Consider the following 14,035-nt stretch of genomic DNA (forward strand, 5'->3'; position numbering starts at 1 on the left):
GGCAGGGGGGGACAAGAAATCATGGGAAGGTGTCTACCAAACAATGGGGCGGTTCTTATCCTGTACTGTTTTGTCCTCCTATAAGTCACATTGAATATCACATAGAATTCTGATCCTCCCAAGGATATGAGATGCAAATCTATTATGATTCTAGTTGATAATTGATGAAGATGGCCCCGGTAGAATAAAATGTCTGGCTGTCATGGTCACCAGCAATCATAATATATCTACAGAAAAGTCAGCTATGAACTGTATACCAGTGTTTTTGGAGCAAGGATGGGGACTCAAGCCAACATGTGGGAGATAAAGATACTAGAATTTGAATTGGGGTTTTCAAGCTGCAACTTGCAAGTGGAAAGCAATGGCTCTCAATCTGAGCTACAAGAATTTGAGACAGTTATTTATTTAATTCTGATCATGACAGCTGTTATCAATCTGGTGCTTGTAAGTTATCAAGTTTCATAGGTAAAAGCTCTTCTTTGATCTCCATTGTTAAGTATACAGCGATGTCACCTAATTCAATATTATATTAAATAATATTGTCACCTTGCCTTTGCGTTTTAAACCAAATAAACCCTAACGCTCCTTCCCGCCAACTAACTGTTTTCAACAGAAAATGTCTTCAAACTCCAACTACTACTGTTCGTTACTGAAGATCTGCACCGAAACCCGTAACCGGACTCAAGCAAAGAGAATCCATTGCCACATTCTCAAAACCTTTAAAGACCCGGAGACATTCTTATTGAACAATCTCGTCAATGCGTACAGTAAATTAGGCGATTTAACCTATGCACGCTACGTGTTCGACAGAATTCTCCGACCGAATCTCTTTTCATGGAATACTATTCTTTTCACTTATTCGAAAGCTGGGAATCTTTCAGACATGGATTATATATTTAATCGCATGCCGAAACGCGATGGGGTTTCTTGGAATTCCCTTATTTCAGGGTATGCTTCTCGTGGCATGGTTACTGAGGCAGTGAAAGGTTATAATTCTATGTTGAGGGATGGGGTGGCTAATTTGAATAGGATTACGTTTTCTACAATGCTTATATTGTCGTCTAGTCAAGGGTGTGTTGATTTGGGTCCGCAGATTCATGGGCAGATTGTGAAATTTGGGTTTGGATCGTATGTGTTTGTGGGTTGTCCTCTGATGGATATGTATTCAAAAGGAGGGTTGATTCATGATGCGAAACAAGTTTTTGAAGAAACTCCACAGAGGAATGTGGTAATGTATAATACGATGATTACAGGGCTTTTGAGGTGTGGTATGGTGGAGGACTCCAGGTGGTTGTTTCATAGTATGAAGGAAAAAGATTCAATTTCTTGGACAACGATGATCACAGGATTGACCCAAAATGGTTTGTATAGGGAGGCTATTAATTTGTTCAGAGAAATGAGGATAGAAGGCTTGGCTATGGATCAGTTTACCTTTGGAAGCATGTTGACTGCTTGTGGGGGTCTACTGGCCCTGGAAGAAGGCAAACAAGTCCATGCTTTTGTAATTAGAACTAATCAAAAAGATAATGTCTTTGTAGGCAGTGCACTTGTTGATATGTATTGCAAGTGCAAAAGCATAACATCTGCAGAGACAGTTTTCAAGAAGATGACCCACAAGAATGTTGTGTCCTGGACTGCACTGCTAGTGGGTTATGGCCAGAATGGGTACAGTGAAGAAGCTATTAGAATCTTTTGTGATATGCAGAGAAATGGGATTAATCCTGATTATTACACTCTAGGAAGTGTAATTAGCTCATGTGCAAACCTGGCAAGCTTAGAAGAGGGTGCTCAATTTCATAGCCAAGCAATAGTTTCTGGCTTATTTTCTTACACAACAGTTTCAAATGCACTTGTCACTTTGTATGGCAAATGTGGAAGCATTGAAGATGCTAATCGGCTGTTCAATGAGATGAATTTTAGGGATGAAGTTTCCTGGACTGCATTGGTGTCTGGTTATGCTCAGTTTGGGAAAGCCAATGAAACAATTGATTTGTTTCAAAGAATGTTGGCTCATGGTCTAAAACCTGATGGAGTCACTTTTGTTGGTGTTCTATCAGCTTGTAGTAGGGCAGGAATAGTGGAAAAAGGGTATCAGTATTTTGAGTCAATGGTGAAAGAACATGGAATTATGCCAGTTGTTGATCATTATAGTTGCATGATTGACCTTCTTAGCCGAGCTGGAAGGTTAGAAGAAGCAAGAAGTTTCATAAACCAAATGCCATTCCCTCCTGATGCAGTTGGTTGGTCTACCTTACTAAGCTCATGTAGACTGCATGGTAACTTGGAAATTGGGACATGGGCAGCAACATCCCTTCAGGAACTAGAGCCCAGCAACCCTGCAGGTTACATCTTACTCTCAAGCATATATGCTGCTAAAGGGAAATGGGATAATGTGGCTGAATTGAGGAGGGGAATGAGAAGTAAAGGAGTGAGAAAGGAACCAGGATGCAGTTGGATCAAATATAAAGGCAAAGTGTACATTTTCTCAGCAGATGACCAGACAAGTCAATTTTCAGATCAGATATATGCTGAGTTGGACAAATTAAATCAGGAGATGATAAAGGAGGGTTATGTACCAGATATGAGTTCAGTTCTGCATGATGTTGAGGAATCAGAAAAGATAAAGATGCTTAATTACCACAGTGAGAGGCTTGCAATTGCATTTGGGTTGATATTTGTTCCTCTTGGGCTTCCCATACGCATAGTTAAAAATCTTAGGGTATGTGGGGATTGCCATAATGCCACTAAGTACATTTCTAAGATCACCCAGAGAGAGATATTGGTAAGAGACGCTGTCCGGTTCCATTTGTTCAAAGATGGAACATGCTCGTGTGGAGATTTCTGGTGATGCTGTTTTCCATGACCAAAGTTGTAGCAGAGATCAAAACCCTTGACTGACTATTCGAATAATCAAATCGCAGGATTATTGCATTAAAAATTAATTCCACAATCAAGTGGGATATGATTAAAGCACTAGAGGGCTATTCATTTTAAAAGATCATCTTCTAACATCTTAACATTGAAAACAAGGTACATTTGCTATGCTAGTCACAATCGTTAGTATATCCATATCAGGTAAGGAGCATAGAAGATACACCAATTATTGCCAGGTCAAGCATTTTTATATGAAAGCGGAGTTTCATTGCTTGATTTCAGTGTGGAAAGAGTATCCCATGTATAACAAGAGTGATTCTGGAATTGATTCAATTATTCTTCAGCATGCTACAATTATTGAGGTAAGATATGATTACATGATGGGATATGTGTTTTGCTTCATACTTAAGTTACTGGCACTGCCATAATTAAGTAGAAGAATTTATATTTCTACATTGATTCCAAACATCTTATAACATGTCTGCGTGACATGTGCATGTGTTGCCTGCTTGTGCACAGACACAAAATCTATGATTGTTCTGCACATTGATAGGTAATAAATAAGTTTGCTACTACCCATTCCTGAGCGACGTTGCATACATGCTGAGTAGGTCAGGTCTAGGGGTAAACCTAATCACAAACTGAGGTTCATATCAATTGTCATAGCAGCATAACATTACTCTGTCTGTTACATGACCAGTTCCTCCAAATACGGAACCTTGATGATTAAATGTCTTTTTCCCCATTTTGTAAGTTTGTTTTCCTTTTTGATTTAGTTACTTTCATATTTTCCTTTAGCCTTCCCCCCTTGATCTCTTCCTCTGTCTATATTGCTTTTCTGGTTGAACTTTTTCCCCTTTTCTTATTTTATATGATTTATGTTCCTTATTCCTCTGGCCTCATCATCTATGTCGACATGTTACTGTGATGTATGACAGGAAAGAGATCAACTGACAAGAATATCTGCTGTTGTGTAAAACAAGAAATGTTAGGTTTTGAGACTAAATTCTAGGGTTAAATGAGGTCAAAACAATGGATATTGTAGGAGTAATTAGATTTCTATGAACTTTGGACTGAGAATAGCATTGGAGGTGAAGAATAAAGGATTCAGAAAGTTGTTTAGAAGTAGTTCCGGTACTGTGAACAGTAGTTATAACAGTAATTAAGGGCTTAGGGTTGAATTGGGGTGGTTGTATGAGGTAGGTGTAATTGGGTTTTAAAAGAAAAGGTATTGGGGAATTACACCTAAGGTTAATTGCTTCACACAATCACGAGCAGTAATGCTGGAAAATTCTTGATAATAAGTCTCTATCTCAGCAGAAAGATCACATACGCACAGAAGATATGTATGTATTCCATATACAAATTAAATATTTTTCTGTGTGTTTGTGTTTGTATGTATATTCATTCAAGATTCTTGCATTGGTTGATGCTTGCTATGGTAGTCAATTCCACATAGGTTTGACCACTAGTTGTCTAATGGAATTTATTAGACATGACTTTGCAGTTAGTTTACCAGAAAATCAGATCAGAATACACGACACAGTTGTTCAAGTTGTATCAGAGAGAGAGCTAAATGTTGCAAAAAACTGTTAGATAGAAAAATTGCAGAACTATGTTATACATGCAGAGGGAGGAGGAGGAGAAGAATAGGAAGACTCACAAAGTTGTTGATCTTTTCAAAAGGTACATGATTATCTCACTAAATTCCTGTGTACTGCTTAATTTCATTTTATTTTGAATGGTATTTGCTGTTGCAAAATTTCTTCTGATACAAGCCATAGAAGGTATTACAATCCAGTGAAGCCAAATTATATCCACATGGGCATCATTTCTCATATGTAACCTATATTATGTTTAAAATTTAAAAGTGGTTTGCTAAATTTCATACTAATACAAGCCATAGAGGTTATTACAAGTGATGTTAAAGACTGAGATTATTAGACTTCGTTTATGCTGATAAGGATAGAGAGTTTATTGTATGATGAATTCAAGAAACCACTTCACTCGTATTCTTGAGGGGATTTGCTAGAAGCTCCTTGATCTAGCTCTTGGTTCTGTATCAGATTGAAGAAAAGTTGGTCATAATAATTTGATTAGCAATGCTACAATTTGGAAATAGAGAGTTGACAGCAATTACCTGCAATCGAGTACAGATCTCGATAACTTCAGCTACAGGAGCCCAATCCCCAAAATTCCTCTCAATAAATTGGTAAGCAATGCCAGTTCCTCCTCGGCCAACTATAAAAAGCCCACCCTTGATTTCACCTTCTCCTTTAAAGTTTTGCTTTATTCCCATAGCTTTTGCACGTTTGTAATTTGCAATAGCCCGAGGGTTGAATACAAATCCTGATAGGAACTTATCCTTGAGTAATTTCCCACCTCCAAGAGCTTTGAAAAATCCCATAGAACGATCCAAAATTACAACCCCACCCCAATAGCGGGGCCAGAAGTCTTTTACCTGTTCCAGAAAAATTAAAATCTCAGGAAAAGAGGAGTTTATTGGAGCAAGATTTTGAATAAAAGTATGCTAGGCACCTCTGATTCTATATGCTCATGAAGAACTGCAAATATTTGCACTCCTAGTGCATCAAATATTGGCTTTTTGGCATAGAACTGGTGAGCTTCAGCTCTGCACATGATGCACCTGTTATCAAGTTCAACAGACAGACAGAAAAACCAATCAATTTCATCCTTTAGATGATGTAAACATAGTTTCTGTGTCAGTAAAATAAGTTACTTCTTTTACTTTCTTTTGGGGGCCAGGGAATAGGAGGCTCCTTGCATCCAAATATCTCAATGAGTGATTAGCATTTCTTAGGTAATCCAATACATTTAGTTCTCATCTTAGCTCCAACAAGGGATATTCATGATTCTACTTCCTCTTTTTTTTTTTTTTTTCATAAATTACTATTTGTGGCCGGTGCCTATAAACTGGGTATTGATGTAATTTAATTGAAATTGTGAGAATATCAGTTGATGAGACTCCTAGTTGGACTAAGTTTGCAATAATACATCAGATAAATGGAGTTGAAGAAATTGATGAAAATGCCAAGATAAATAATTTTCTGACTTTACCCAGGTCGTCGAATGCAGAGGAGTACAGCTGGCTTATCCCGCCATAATTCTGAAGCTTTCATTGGTGGAGTCTTAGACTTCACCAAACGCTCCATCCCAATCTTATATGCAGGAGTTAATTTCTGAACTGATATGTTTCCAATAGCAGAGTAAGGCGCAACATTATCAACCACAGGAGGAGGTTGTACACAACCACAGGCTCGAGGCTCAGCTGGTCCTGCAGCAACAATCCCTTTAAAGATGTATCCATCTTTAATTTTGAAATCAGCGAGTGATTCTCCCAGCGACCTCTCATTGTTTGTGCTGCTCCTGCCGAACGATTTTGCTGTATTTTGCATCTTATTGGAATTGACAGTTGCGAAATGCTTGTAGATGCTATTATTTCTAGATGGTGTACCAGTGACTTTACTTGCAGTGAGGCCATATGATTTGGGCAGAGGATCTGCACATGGATTGGTTCTATCCGTGAAGCGTGCGATGTGCCCCCTCTTCATGCCAAACTGTGAAGATAGATCCTCAGTGCTTATGTTAAGGAGCTCAGGCAGGATTTTCCTGGAGGCCTCTAGCCTATCTCCATATTGGACCAGTGCACGATCATGAAGGTATGTTCTGATTTCCAGAGCATCCTGAAGTAATATAAAGAAAAGCCATATGGGTCGATTAGCTGTGTATGAGTTTATCTTTGCTTTTTTATAAGTAGAACCAAACCATATAAATCTCACTGGCTTTGTGCTAATGCTAGATGTTCAAAGAAGTCAGTCATGGACATATGAGTAACAAGTGAATAATTCGTTTTATTCAGAGAGCTGAAAAGATTTTTCATGGGTTGAAAGCTATTTGATTAACTAACCTTTTGATGTTGTGACATGTTGATTGCATCCATGTCCTCTGAGTTCATGATCTTTAAGGTTGGGACGTCATCCCAACCTTCTTCCAATAATTTTGGAAGCAATTCCTTCAGAACCCCATTGCCAACAAAATCTTCTACTGAGAAAGAAGCCATTGTCTTCTGAAACAAGGAATGACTCAGAAGGATAAGCTCCTGTTGTTTGAACGTGTCTGGGATGGAAAAAACTGGTGTTTATTGATGTTACCCCACCCACTTGAGACCTATAATAGATCTTTGATTCATTAAAATGTTGTGGTTTAATAAATATGCTTCTGATTTCGACATTGTCAATGAAGCATTGCTTTGATTTTATCCTATTCTTTATTTCAAGTTGAACTACTCCAACAAGGTTTTATTTTATCAGAATCCCCAAATTTGGAAGGGTGCTTTAAAAAATACTACTAGTAGTAATTGCTTGTAAATTGAGATCAAACCGATAGAAGAAAAGCTCCATGTTGTTTGGCGGTTTTGGGTGTCATTTACGACTGAAAGCATAGTTTAATTGTTGATGAGGAAAGACAGCTTTGACAAAATTCTATGCCATATCGTACAGATTCATTGGTTGCTGGCATGTCAAGTGGCTTAATGGTATATCATATTAGGGAGAATGGAAGCTAGCAGACAACAGCTAGAAGGTATATGCGAAGCGAGACCATTGCTTGGAGACGGTCAAAAGATGCCAACAGAGATTGAGGGGAAACAAAGATGGAAAGATCAGGGTAAGGTGTCATTGACCAGATGCTTTGGACTTTGAAAAGAACGTTTATGATATCAACGATAACCATATTTAACAGCCGCTAACTACCGGCCAAGCCCCCTGCTCTGTAACAATCTAAAACATTGTCTAGATCATATGATTATATGTCCAACTTGCGATGGCTAATGTCCCCTGGATTCACAAACAACCCAAAACCGGGATTTAGGGAGCTCTGGATACAGCAGGACTTAAAAATGCTTGCCTATTTTACGAAATGCCTATATAAAATTTTTCCTTTCCCTGCCTTGATGCTTCCTTCACGTAAAACTTTTTAATCGTTATGCTCTCGGAAGAGAATCGAAAATCTTATATTAATTATATATTAGAGTGAGATTGATTATTTAAGTGTTCACACCACTTTCAATTATGAGATAAAACTGTGAGATTCAATGAGTCAAAATGGATAATACTTTATAAGTTGGTGTAGACCGTGATATTTGGTATCAGAATTGACTCCTCTTTGTGAGATAAAATCGTGTTTTTGGATCTAAAGTAAACAATACCATACCTTAAAAGATTGGTGTGAATTATATCAGTAATTCATGTAATTAAGTAATGGAAGATGGTGTTGTCATTATGACTTTTCAAAAGTAATAATAAATGATATCATGGGTTGTTCTTAGTACTAGTGTTCCTAGAGTAAAGCCAAATTTCCCAGTCTAAATGAGTTTCTGGTTTGGCTCATAAAGTTGATTGTCCTGTACCAAGCATATCTGTCGTCTCTGCTAGCAAATAAGATTGTAGTCTAGATATTTAGTATAGGACCATTTGATAGGGTATGTTCATAGCGTAAAACTATGGGGTCCAACTGCTCGAGATGGACAAACATAAAGGCTGGCACTGGCATGCTGCATGCCACATTTTTCACCTGTCTGGGACCACTTAAAACCTCCTGCAAGTTCTCACCAAGGGCATAGAAAGAACTCCTAGGGGTCCACATTTTCTCCAACCACCAGAAAGAAAGAAATGGTAACGTAAATTAAGTTTTCATTATGTTCTTTCCATCACAACTTAGAATGCCTGATACATAGGCATATCTTTGACATCAAAACTGGAGAGAAATTCTTACATGGTGTAATAAGTAGTTGATGGACTTGGCATCCTGTTTAAGTGCCTTAAAATCTTCTCAGCCATCTGCCTCGTATTACCATCCCCGTGATGGAAAGCACTAACCAATGAGGCAGGCAGCAACCTATCCTGTGATATGTCTGAAGCTGACTTATTCCCACCTTTCACTAGGAATTTTTCTATCATCCAAAATGATTTCTGCCACAGCCCCTCTTGCCTGTGCTCTTTCACCACATTCAAGATATGTTGAATAGCATTTACTTCACTCAACAGGTTCACACTCTTGTCCACATCAACCTTGTCATCCAACAAAGTACATATAGCTGCTAGTGAAGCTTCAACCACCTCGCCATTCTCATGATCCAGGCATGCCAACAACCTTTCAACGGCCTTCGCATCGATCAAACAAAAGGTGTTTTGCGAAGAACAAGAACCTCTATGAACTGGACATACGGGTATCTTTCTCCTGTTTGATGAACTGGAAGATAGGAACTTGGGTAGGGAGAACATTTTCGTAAACTTGGTTTTCTTAATTTGTGGTGGCTGTGACAGATTTATTGACTCTAGTGAGAGATTCTCCAGTCCAATTGCTGATAATTTTTGAACTTCATCACTAGATGTCTTCATGAGCAGTTCTGTGAACACTGATGTGAGGTTGTGAGTTCTTGCAAGAAACAAGATATGTGGTTCATACAGTGTAGTTGTGAATCTGACAAGAATGCCTACTAGGCCCTCTAAGTAAAGAGTTGCATGCCTACTAGTTCTTGTTCCACTTCTTTGGATTTGAAAGATTCTCTGAAGGATCGTGGGGACAACATTCCTGTTCAGAAGAGCAAGGTTGAGTGTTAGGTTCTGGTGGGGGAGTTTTGCCAGGAATTTTGCTGAAACTGCCTGCTTCTCTGTAATGTGGTTGGTTTCAGTCGGGCTCTCAATTAAATTCTCAGGTTGCCCACTGGTTTTGCAGAGTCTCTCTGCTAGTGTGTTACCAACATGCGGTGCAAGGGCAATGAGTAGTTTGATTGCTGCAACCCCAAGTTGTTCGTGTGGGTTATTGATGATTTCAATGAGGGTATAGCTTGCTTCAGTCTCATTGACGACTGAAATAATTGTTTCCATTGACTCGGGTGACTTTGTCAGGCATAAGAGTATTCTGACGAGATTGATGTTGAGCTCATCTGGTGTTGAGTTTTTAAGCATGTAGATAATGTTATAGACAACATAATCTGAGCTTATCCTGAGGCCATGAGTATTTACTTGGATGTTGTCATGCTCAACACCTGACTCAAGAATATTTGCAAGTATTGCAGCAGCTTCTTTCTTTGAGTTCATTGGTTCATCATATATTCTTCGAATGAACATCTCTTCGGCCATAATGCGGACAATACCAGCTTCTACAAGTATCTCGCCATTTGGATGATAAGATGAGATTTGTGCTAGAGCCTTAAATGCAGCATTTCTGATAATGGAGTTTCCGCTTTGCACCATTTTTGTGAGACTCGGAGAAGCCCTCTCAGCCACATAGGTTTTGCTGTCATGTCCAAGAATGATTTCCCCCAAATAGTTTGCCATCTCCATCTGCATCTCCTCGGAACCTGTTTATTATATATATGTAACAGTAATCAGCATAGTTGTCTAAAGGCTTACTGCTCCTAATATGTAGTTTAGAAATAGTTCCCTTGAAATATAATTATCAGCCAACCACTGCTGTAATTTTCTTACTCGGAAGAAGGTCTCGAAAAGATCTTTAAATTACCTTCTGTAAGATGATTTAAAAGAGGTTCCAAGAATCCATTCTCTGCCATCTGCTTTATGTTATCTGGATATCCCTCCAGGTTCTTTAAAATTTCATCTGCTCTTTGTGAAGCAAAGGAATCGACATGCCGATTGTATTTAATTCTGATCAGCATCAAAATTGCTCCAGTAGCTGAACCAATTTTTTCACCCAAAGCTTGAGATCTTGAAAGCTCAAGCAAGAACAGCAAAGATGCATGCCGGACTTGCTGGTGGCTACTTGATAACAACTCAATTAATGTTGATATATCCATAGTCTTAGCAATCATTTCCTGCACAAAACATAACTAAAATGGTGCATATCTCCAGGGAAAATTTCTTTTGAAGTCCTATTTTGTTCTCTATAGAATGCATATGCCAACTTAAAATTTAAGTGCTTATTCAAAATTTACTCATAGCAGAAGGCTGGACATTGGTATTAGAGATATTGCTTGCAATACAAATGTTCTTTTTTCTGTAACAGAAGTTCCACCTGAAGATCAGGCATTTCGCATATGTTTCGGTCAGTATGAATATGGACTAGATTATGGATATATATCTACCACTCTAGCTACAATCATGTTGTAATGTTCCCTTTTTTTTTTTTGTGGTTTAAAATAAAAAGATCAGGAAATTATAAGAATCAAACCTTTCCTTCATCATTGTCCTCAACTAGTTGTCGTAATAGCTCCAAAGCTGCACATCTAACATCTCCATCTTTGTATCCGAGTAACTTAATAAGCAGTGGCAATATTCCAACACTGAGTACTTGTACCTTATTATACTGTTTCCTTTGGCATATATGTTGCAAATCTATTATTGCCTCTAGGATCATACTATCTGAACTAGCTAAAGTTAATGCTGCACGGGCAACCTTGATCCTTGCAGCCTCATTCCTATCCTTCCATTCCTCTATTGTGGTCTTTAGAGCAACATTGGTGCTTAAAACTCTGCTTGTCAGCTTCTTCCCTGTGGTTGGACATACTATATCCTCCAGATAATCGAACGTTTCAAACCAATCCGTTATTGCCTCCCTCTCATAGGTCACTCCACTTTCTATGGTAACTGGATCGTCCATAATCTGCTTAGTTAAGGGACAGAAGAAAGTGTCATACAGAGGTTCAATGTAGTAAGCCACCTGTGGCAATGTTGTCAAGGATTTGTTTATGTTCTCATGTTTCCGTTGGCTTTTCTGACTTGTAATTTTAAGGAAATCAGTTAGGCGTGGCATAGAGAAAATTTGAGAACTTTCTGTAGAGACAGAGATGTCCACATCTACAGGGTAAAGATCTGATTCTATGGGCATTAGTTCCTTTTTCGGTTGCTCTGATGCAAAAGACATCTGTGGTTCTAGCTCCTTGGTTCGTACTTCTTGAGGTTGCTTAACTTCAAAATGGACATTCTGCATTTCCTCAGAAAGAGACTGGACTGCAGTTTCTGCATATTCCTCACCCCCATATGTTGCAGATGGTATCAAGCACAAACATTCACCTATGTCTTTTACCGCCCCTTCTAGCTGGGCTATGACGTTTCTCAGTTCAGTATCTGAGACTGGATGGTTCTCTTTATGGCATTTTCCCACAAGATCTTTCGCCAGATTGACATTCTGGGAAAGAGATTGTAGAATCTCCTTTGTATTTTTGGGGGTATTCTCAGTATACTGTAACTCCATTATGGCTGGAAAAACTCGATAAAGGTAGCATCCCACTGCAATAAAGTTTTCCTGCTGTACTTCTATACATGCTACTGATTCTATGATTGCTGAAATAGCTTCCAACAAGGATTCAAAAACACTAGCAAAGGAAGTGTTGTCTATCTGAAAAAAGACCCCCCCAAAAAAAAAAACAGAAGAACAAAGTGAGATGTTTAATCAATTAAGCTTGGTCAATATGCATAGTCGAGGATATTGTCAACTCATTCATGCATTTTTCATGACCTGACAGGTATTTGCTTCCACAGTACTTTACTTGTCTGACAAAAATTTGGACCTCACTGTGAACTTTGGTAGTTCTATTTATATCAGTTAAAGAAATGCTAGCTTATTACAAACTTAAAGAAACTCAAATGAAGAAAAAGAGCTTGAGTAATTCCATGAAGGATTTGGCATGCTCAGAGTTTGTGAGATAGTAGAAATCAGTCTTCCAAATCTAAGCAGCTGATGCACTCCTTTCTCATGCTGAATCTATTGACTCAATAAATTCTGCTAGTCTGCTACTCAGGTTGAAACTTGCAGCTGAACTATTCATGGAATGCTTTGAGAACTTCACTATGCAGTAAACAAAATAAATAGACATATATTCTTGCAAAGAGACCTTGGTACTTCATAGAATCATCTCAATAAATTCTTACCAGGAAAGTTTTCCTTTTAAGTTCCTGTCTTACAAAACAAATGGTAGAGTTTACCAGGAAAAGCTTGTGCAGAGTATGAATGGTCAAGCTTTACAATTCGAGTTCAATAGTTAAACTAGAAATCACAATGAAATGGAAGAGAGCAAAGACTCGTACCGACATCTAACCAGAGCTGCAACCTCCAAGGATCCTCCTGTAGGGTGTTGAGCTCACCTTGCAGAATCTGAAAGACTTGAGTTGGGGATGAAAGAGGTTTGAAAAAAATGAAGTTGCTCATTGAATTAGTCTCTTCTCTAATGATAGTTTAACATATATGCTTCTGCCACGTTATTATCCTGAAAGTGACCAAATCCCTCAGGACTTGTGCTTTAATTCTTGACATCAAAAGTCAAAACTCTCTATGTAATCATCTCTATGTACTTATTGGTGTCATGCCTTCCAAATAAAGTGAAAGGAGAAAGAAAGAAAGATTAGTGGCTTAAATATAATAAAATAATGGATTAACTGTACAATTTTGAAAAGTCAGTTGATTAACATGATGCAAAGACGAATGGAAAGATTTTAAGATCAAGTCGATGGATTAAACCCTTCAAATAAGCAAATCATTGAAACTTCAAGTGAAAATTTGATTTCCAGATAAACTCAAATAGTTTTAGTCATGGCATATATATATTTATGTCTTCATGCATAAATACGGATGGAAACTTTTAGTTTGACAAAGGAAACAAAAGATTATGAACACAGCAAGACGCAAAGACTCTGTCAGCTCCATTACTGTTGAAGAATTGAACATGTTTAGATTTTTTTTTAAGGTCTCTTTCATAAAGAAAGCCTCCAATAGCCTTTGCTTTTACATTGGCACTTAGGGTTACCTTGTTCAAGGCAAAAAGTTTATATTTGATAATGATTATCAATAATTATATTTAAATTTGACTTAATGATTATTATTTTTCTCAGTAAAATTTAAATGTAAGATTAGAATCTTCATTTTCTCTTTATATATCTGATATATACCAAAAAAAATATGACAATTCACAATGACATAAAATATAATTAAATTAAAATTCAACGACATGTAGTGTTTTTTTGGCAATCAAAGGTATTGGTCCAATTTCTTCTTGGAATGTAGACTTGGTCTAAGGGATAAGACTATGGCCTTGACTTTCAGTGCCTTGTTAACATTAATCAAAAATAGTAGTTGGACTGTTACATCTTCTTTGCTTTTGGTAACATATATATAGTCTATGGTA

At 37.8% G+C, this 14,035-nt stretch overlaps 3 protein-coding genes across 5 annotated transcripts; 1 reads left to right on the plus strand and 2 right to left on the minus strand.

The window, feature by feature from the left end:
- The first annotated feature begins 6 nt into the window (after window positions 1-6).
- On the plus strand, window positions 7-7,851 carry LOC18610151 (pentatricopeptide (PPR) repeat-containing protein). 3 transcript variants are annotated; one of them, XM_088804006.1, is made up of 5 exons: window positions 7-444; window positions 614-3,236; window positions 4,382-4,560; window positions 5,957-6,554; window positions 7,395-7,851. In XM_088804006.1, the coding sequence occupies exons 1-2, from the start codon at window positions 277-279 to the stop codon at window positions 2,846-2,848; spliced, it is 2,403 nt and encodes an 800-aa protein (XP_088660132.1). In that variant the 5' UTR covers window positions 7-276; the 3' UTR covers window positions 2,849-3,236; window positions 4,382-4,560; window positions 5,957-6,554; window positions 7,395-7,851. The 3 variants fall into 3 exon arrangements, with proteins under 3 accessions (XP_088660132.1, XP_088660131.1, XP_017972053.1); XM_088804005.1 differs by lacking the exon at window positions 7,395-7,851 and having other exon boundaries at window positions 5,957-7,120; XM_018116564.2 differs by lacking the exon at window positions 7,395-7,851 and having other exon boundaries at window positions 305-465; window positions 5,957-7,120.
- Window positions 4,756-6,955, minus strand: LOC18610152 (uncharacterized). The gene is made up of 5 exons (XM_007045657.3): window positions 6,803-6,955; window positions 5,953-6,578; window positions 5,413-5,521; window positions 5,015-5,335; window positions 4,756-4,931 (listed from the first exon to the last, which is right to left on the minus strand). The coding sequence occupies exons 1-5, from the start codon at window positions 6,953-6,955 to the stop codon at window positions 4,878-4,880; spliced, it is 1,263 nt and encodes a 420-aa protein (XP_007045719.1). The 3' UTR covers window positions 4,756-4,877.
- A 706-nt stretch (window positions 7,852-8,557) lies between the features above and the next one.
- Window positions 8,558-13,218, minus strand: LOC18610153 (Armadillo/beta-catenin-like repeat family protein). Its single transcript, XM_007045658.3, has 4 exons — window positions 12,942-13,218; window positions 11,086-12,252; window positions 10,420-10,729; window positions 8,558-10,258 (listed from the first exon to the last, which is right to left on the minus strand). Exons 1-4 carry the CDS (start codon window positions 12,945-12,947, stop codon window positions 8,664-8,666), a joined length of 3,078 nt encoding a protein of 1,025 aa, XP_007045720.3. The 5' UTR covers window positions 12,948-13,218; the 3' UTR covers window positions 8,558-8,663.
- Between the last annotated feature and the right edge of the window lie 817 nt (window positions 13,219-14,035).

This window comes from Theobroma cacao, chromosome 2 (genome assembly GCF_053813885.1).
Source record: "Theobroma cacao isolate CCN51 chromosome 2, ASM5381388v1, whole genome shotgun sequence".
In the NCBI taxonomy this organism is placed as follows: Eukaryota; Viridiplantae; Streptophyta; class Magnoliopsida; order Malvales; family Malvaceae; genus Theobroma; species Theobroma cacao.

Coding starts and splice junctions, on each gene's coding strand:
- LOC18610151 (XM_088804006.1), top strand. CDS start 277: ATGGGGACTCAAGCCAACATGTGGGAGATAAAGATACTAGAATTTGAA. Junction 445..613: donor CTGTTATCAATCTGGTGCTT/GTAAGTTATCAA, acceptor TGTTTTCAACAG/AAAATGTCTTCAAACTCCAA.
- LOC18610152 (XM_007045657.3), bottom strand. CDS start 6,955: ATGGCTTCTTTCTCAGTAGAAGATTTTGTTGGCAATGGGGTTCTGAAG. Junction 6,579..6,802: donor ACATGTCACAACATCAAAAG/GTTAGTTAATCA, acceptor ATATTACTTCAG/GATGCTCTGGAAATCAGAAC. Junction 4,932..5,014: donor AGATCTGTACTCGATTGCAG/GTAATTGCTGTC, acceptor AATCTGATACAG/AACCAAGAGCTAGATCAAGG.
- LOC18610153 (XM_007045658.3), bottom strand. Junction 10,730..11,085: donor AGGACAATGATGAAGGAAAG/GTTTGATTCTTA, acceptor TGTTTTGTGCAG/GAAATGATTGCTAAGACTAT. Junction 10,259..10,419: donor TTTAAATCATCTTACAGAAG/GTAATTTAAAGA, acceptor TATAATAAACAG/GTTCCGAGGAGATGCAGATG.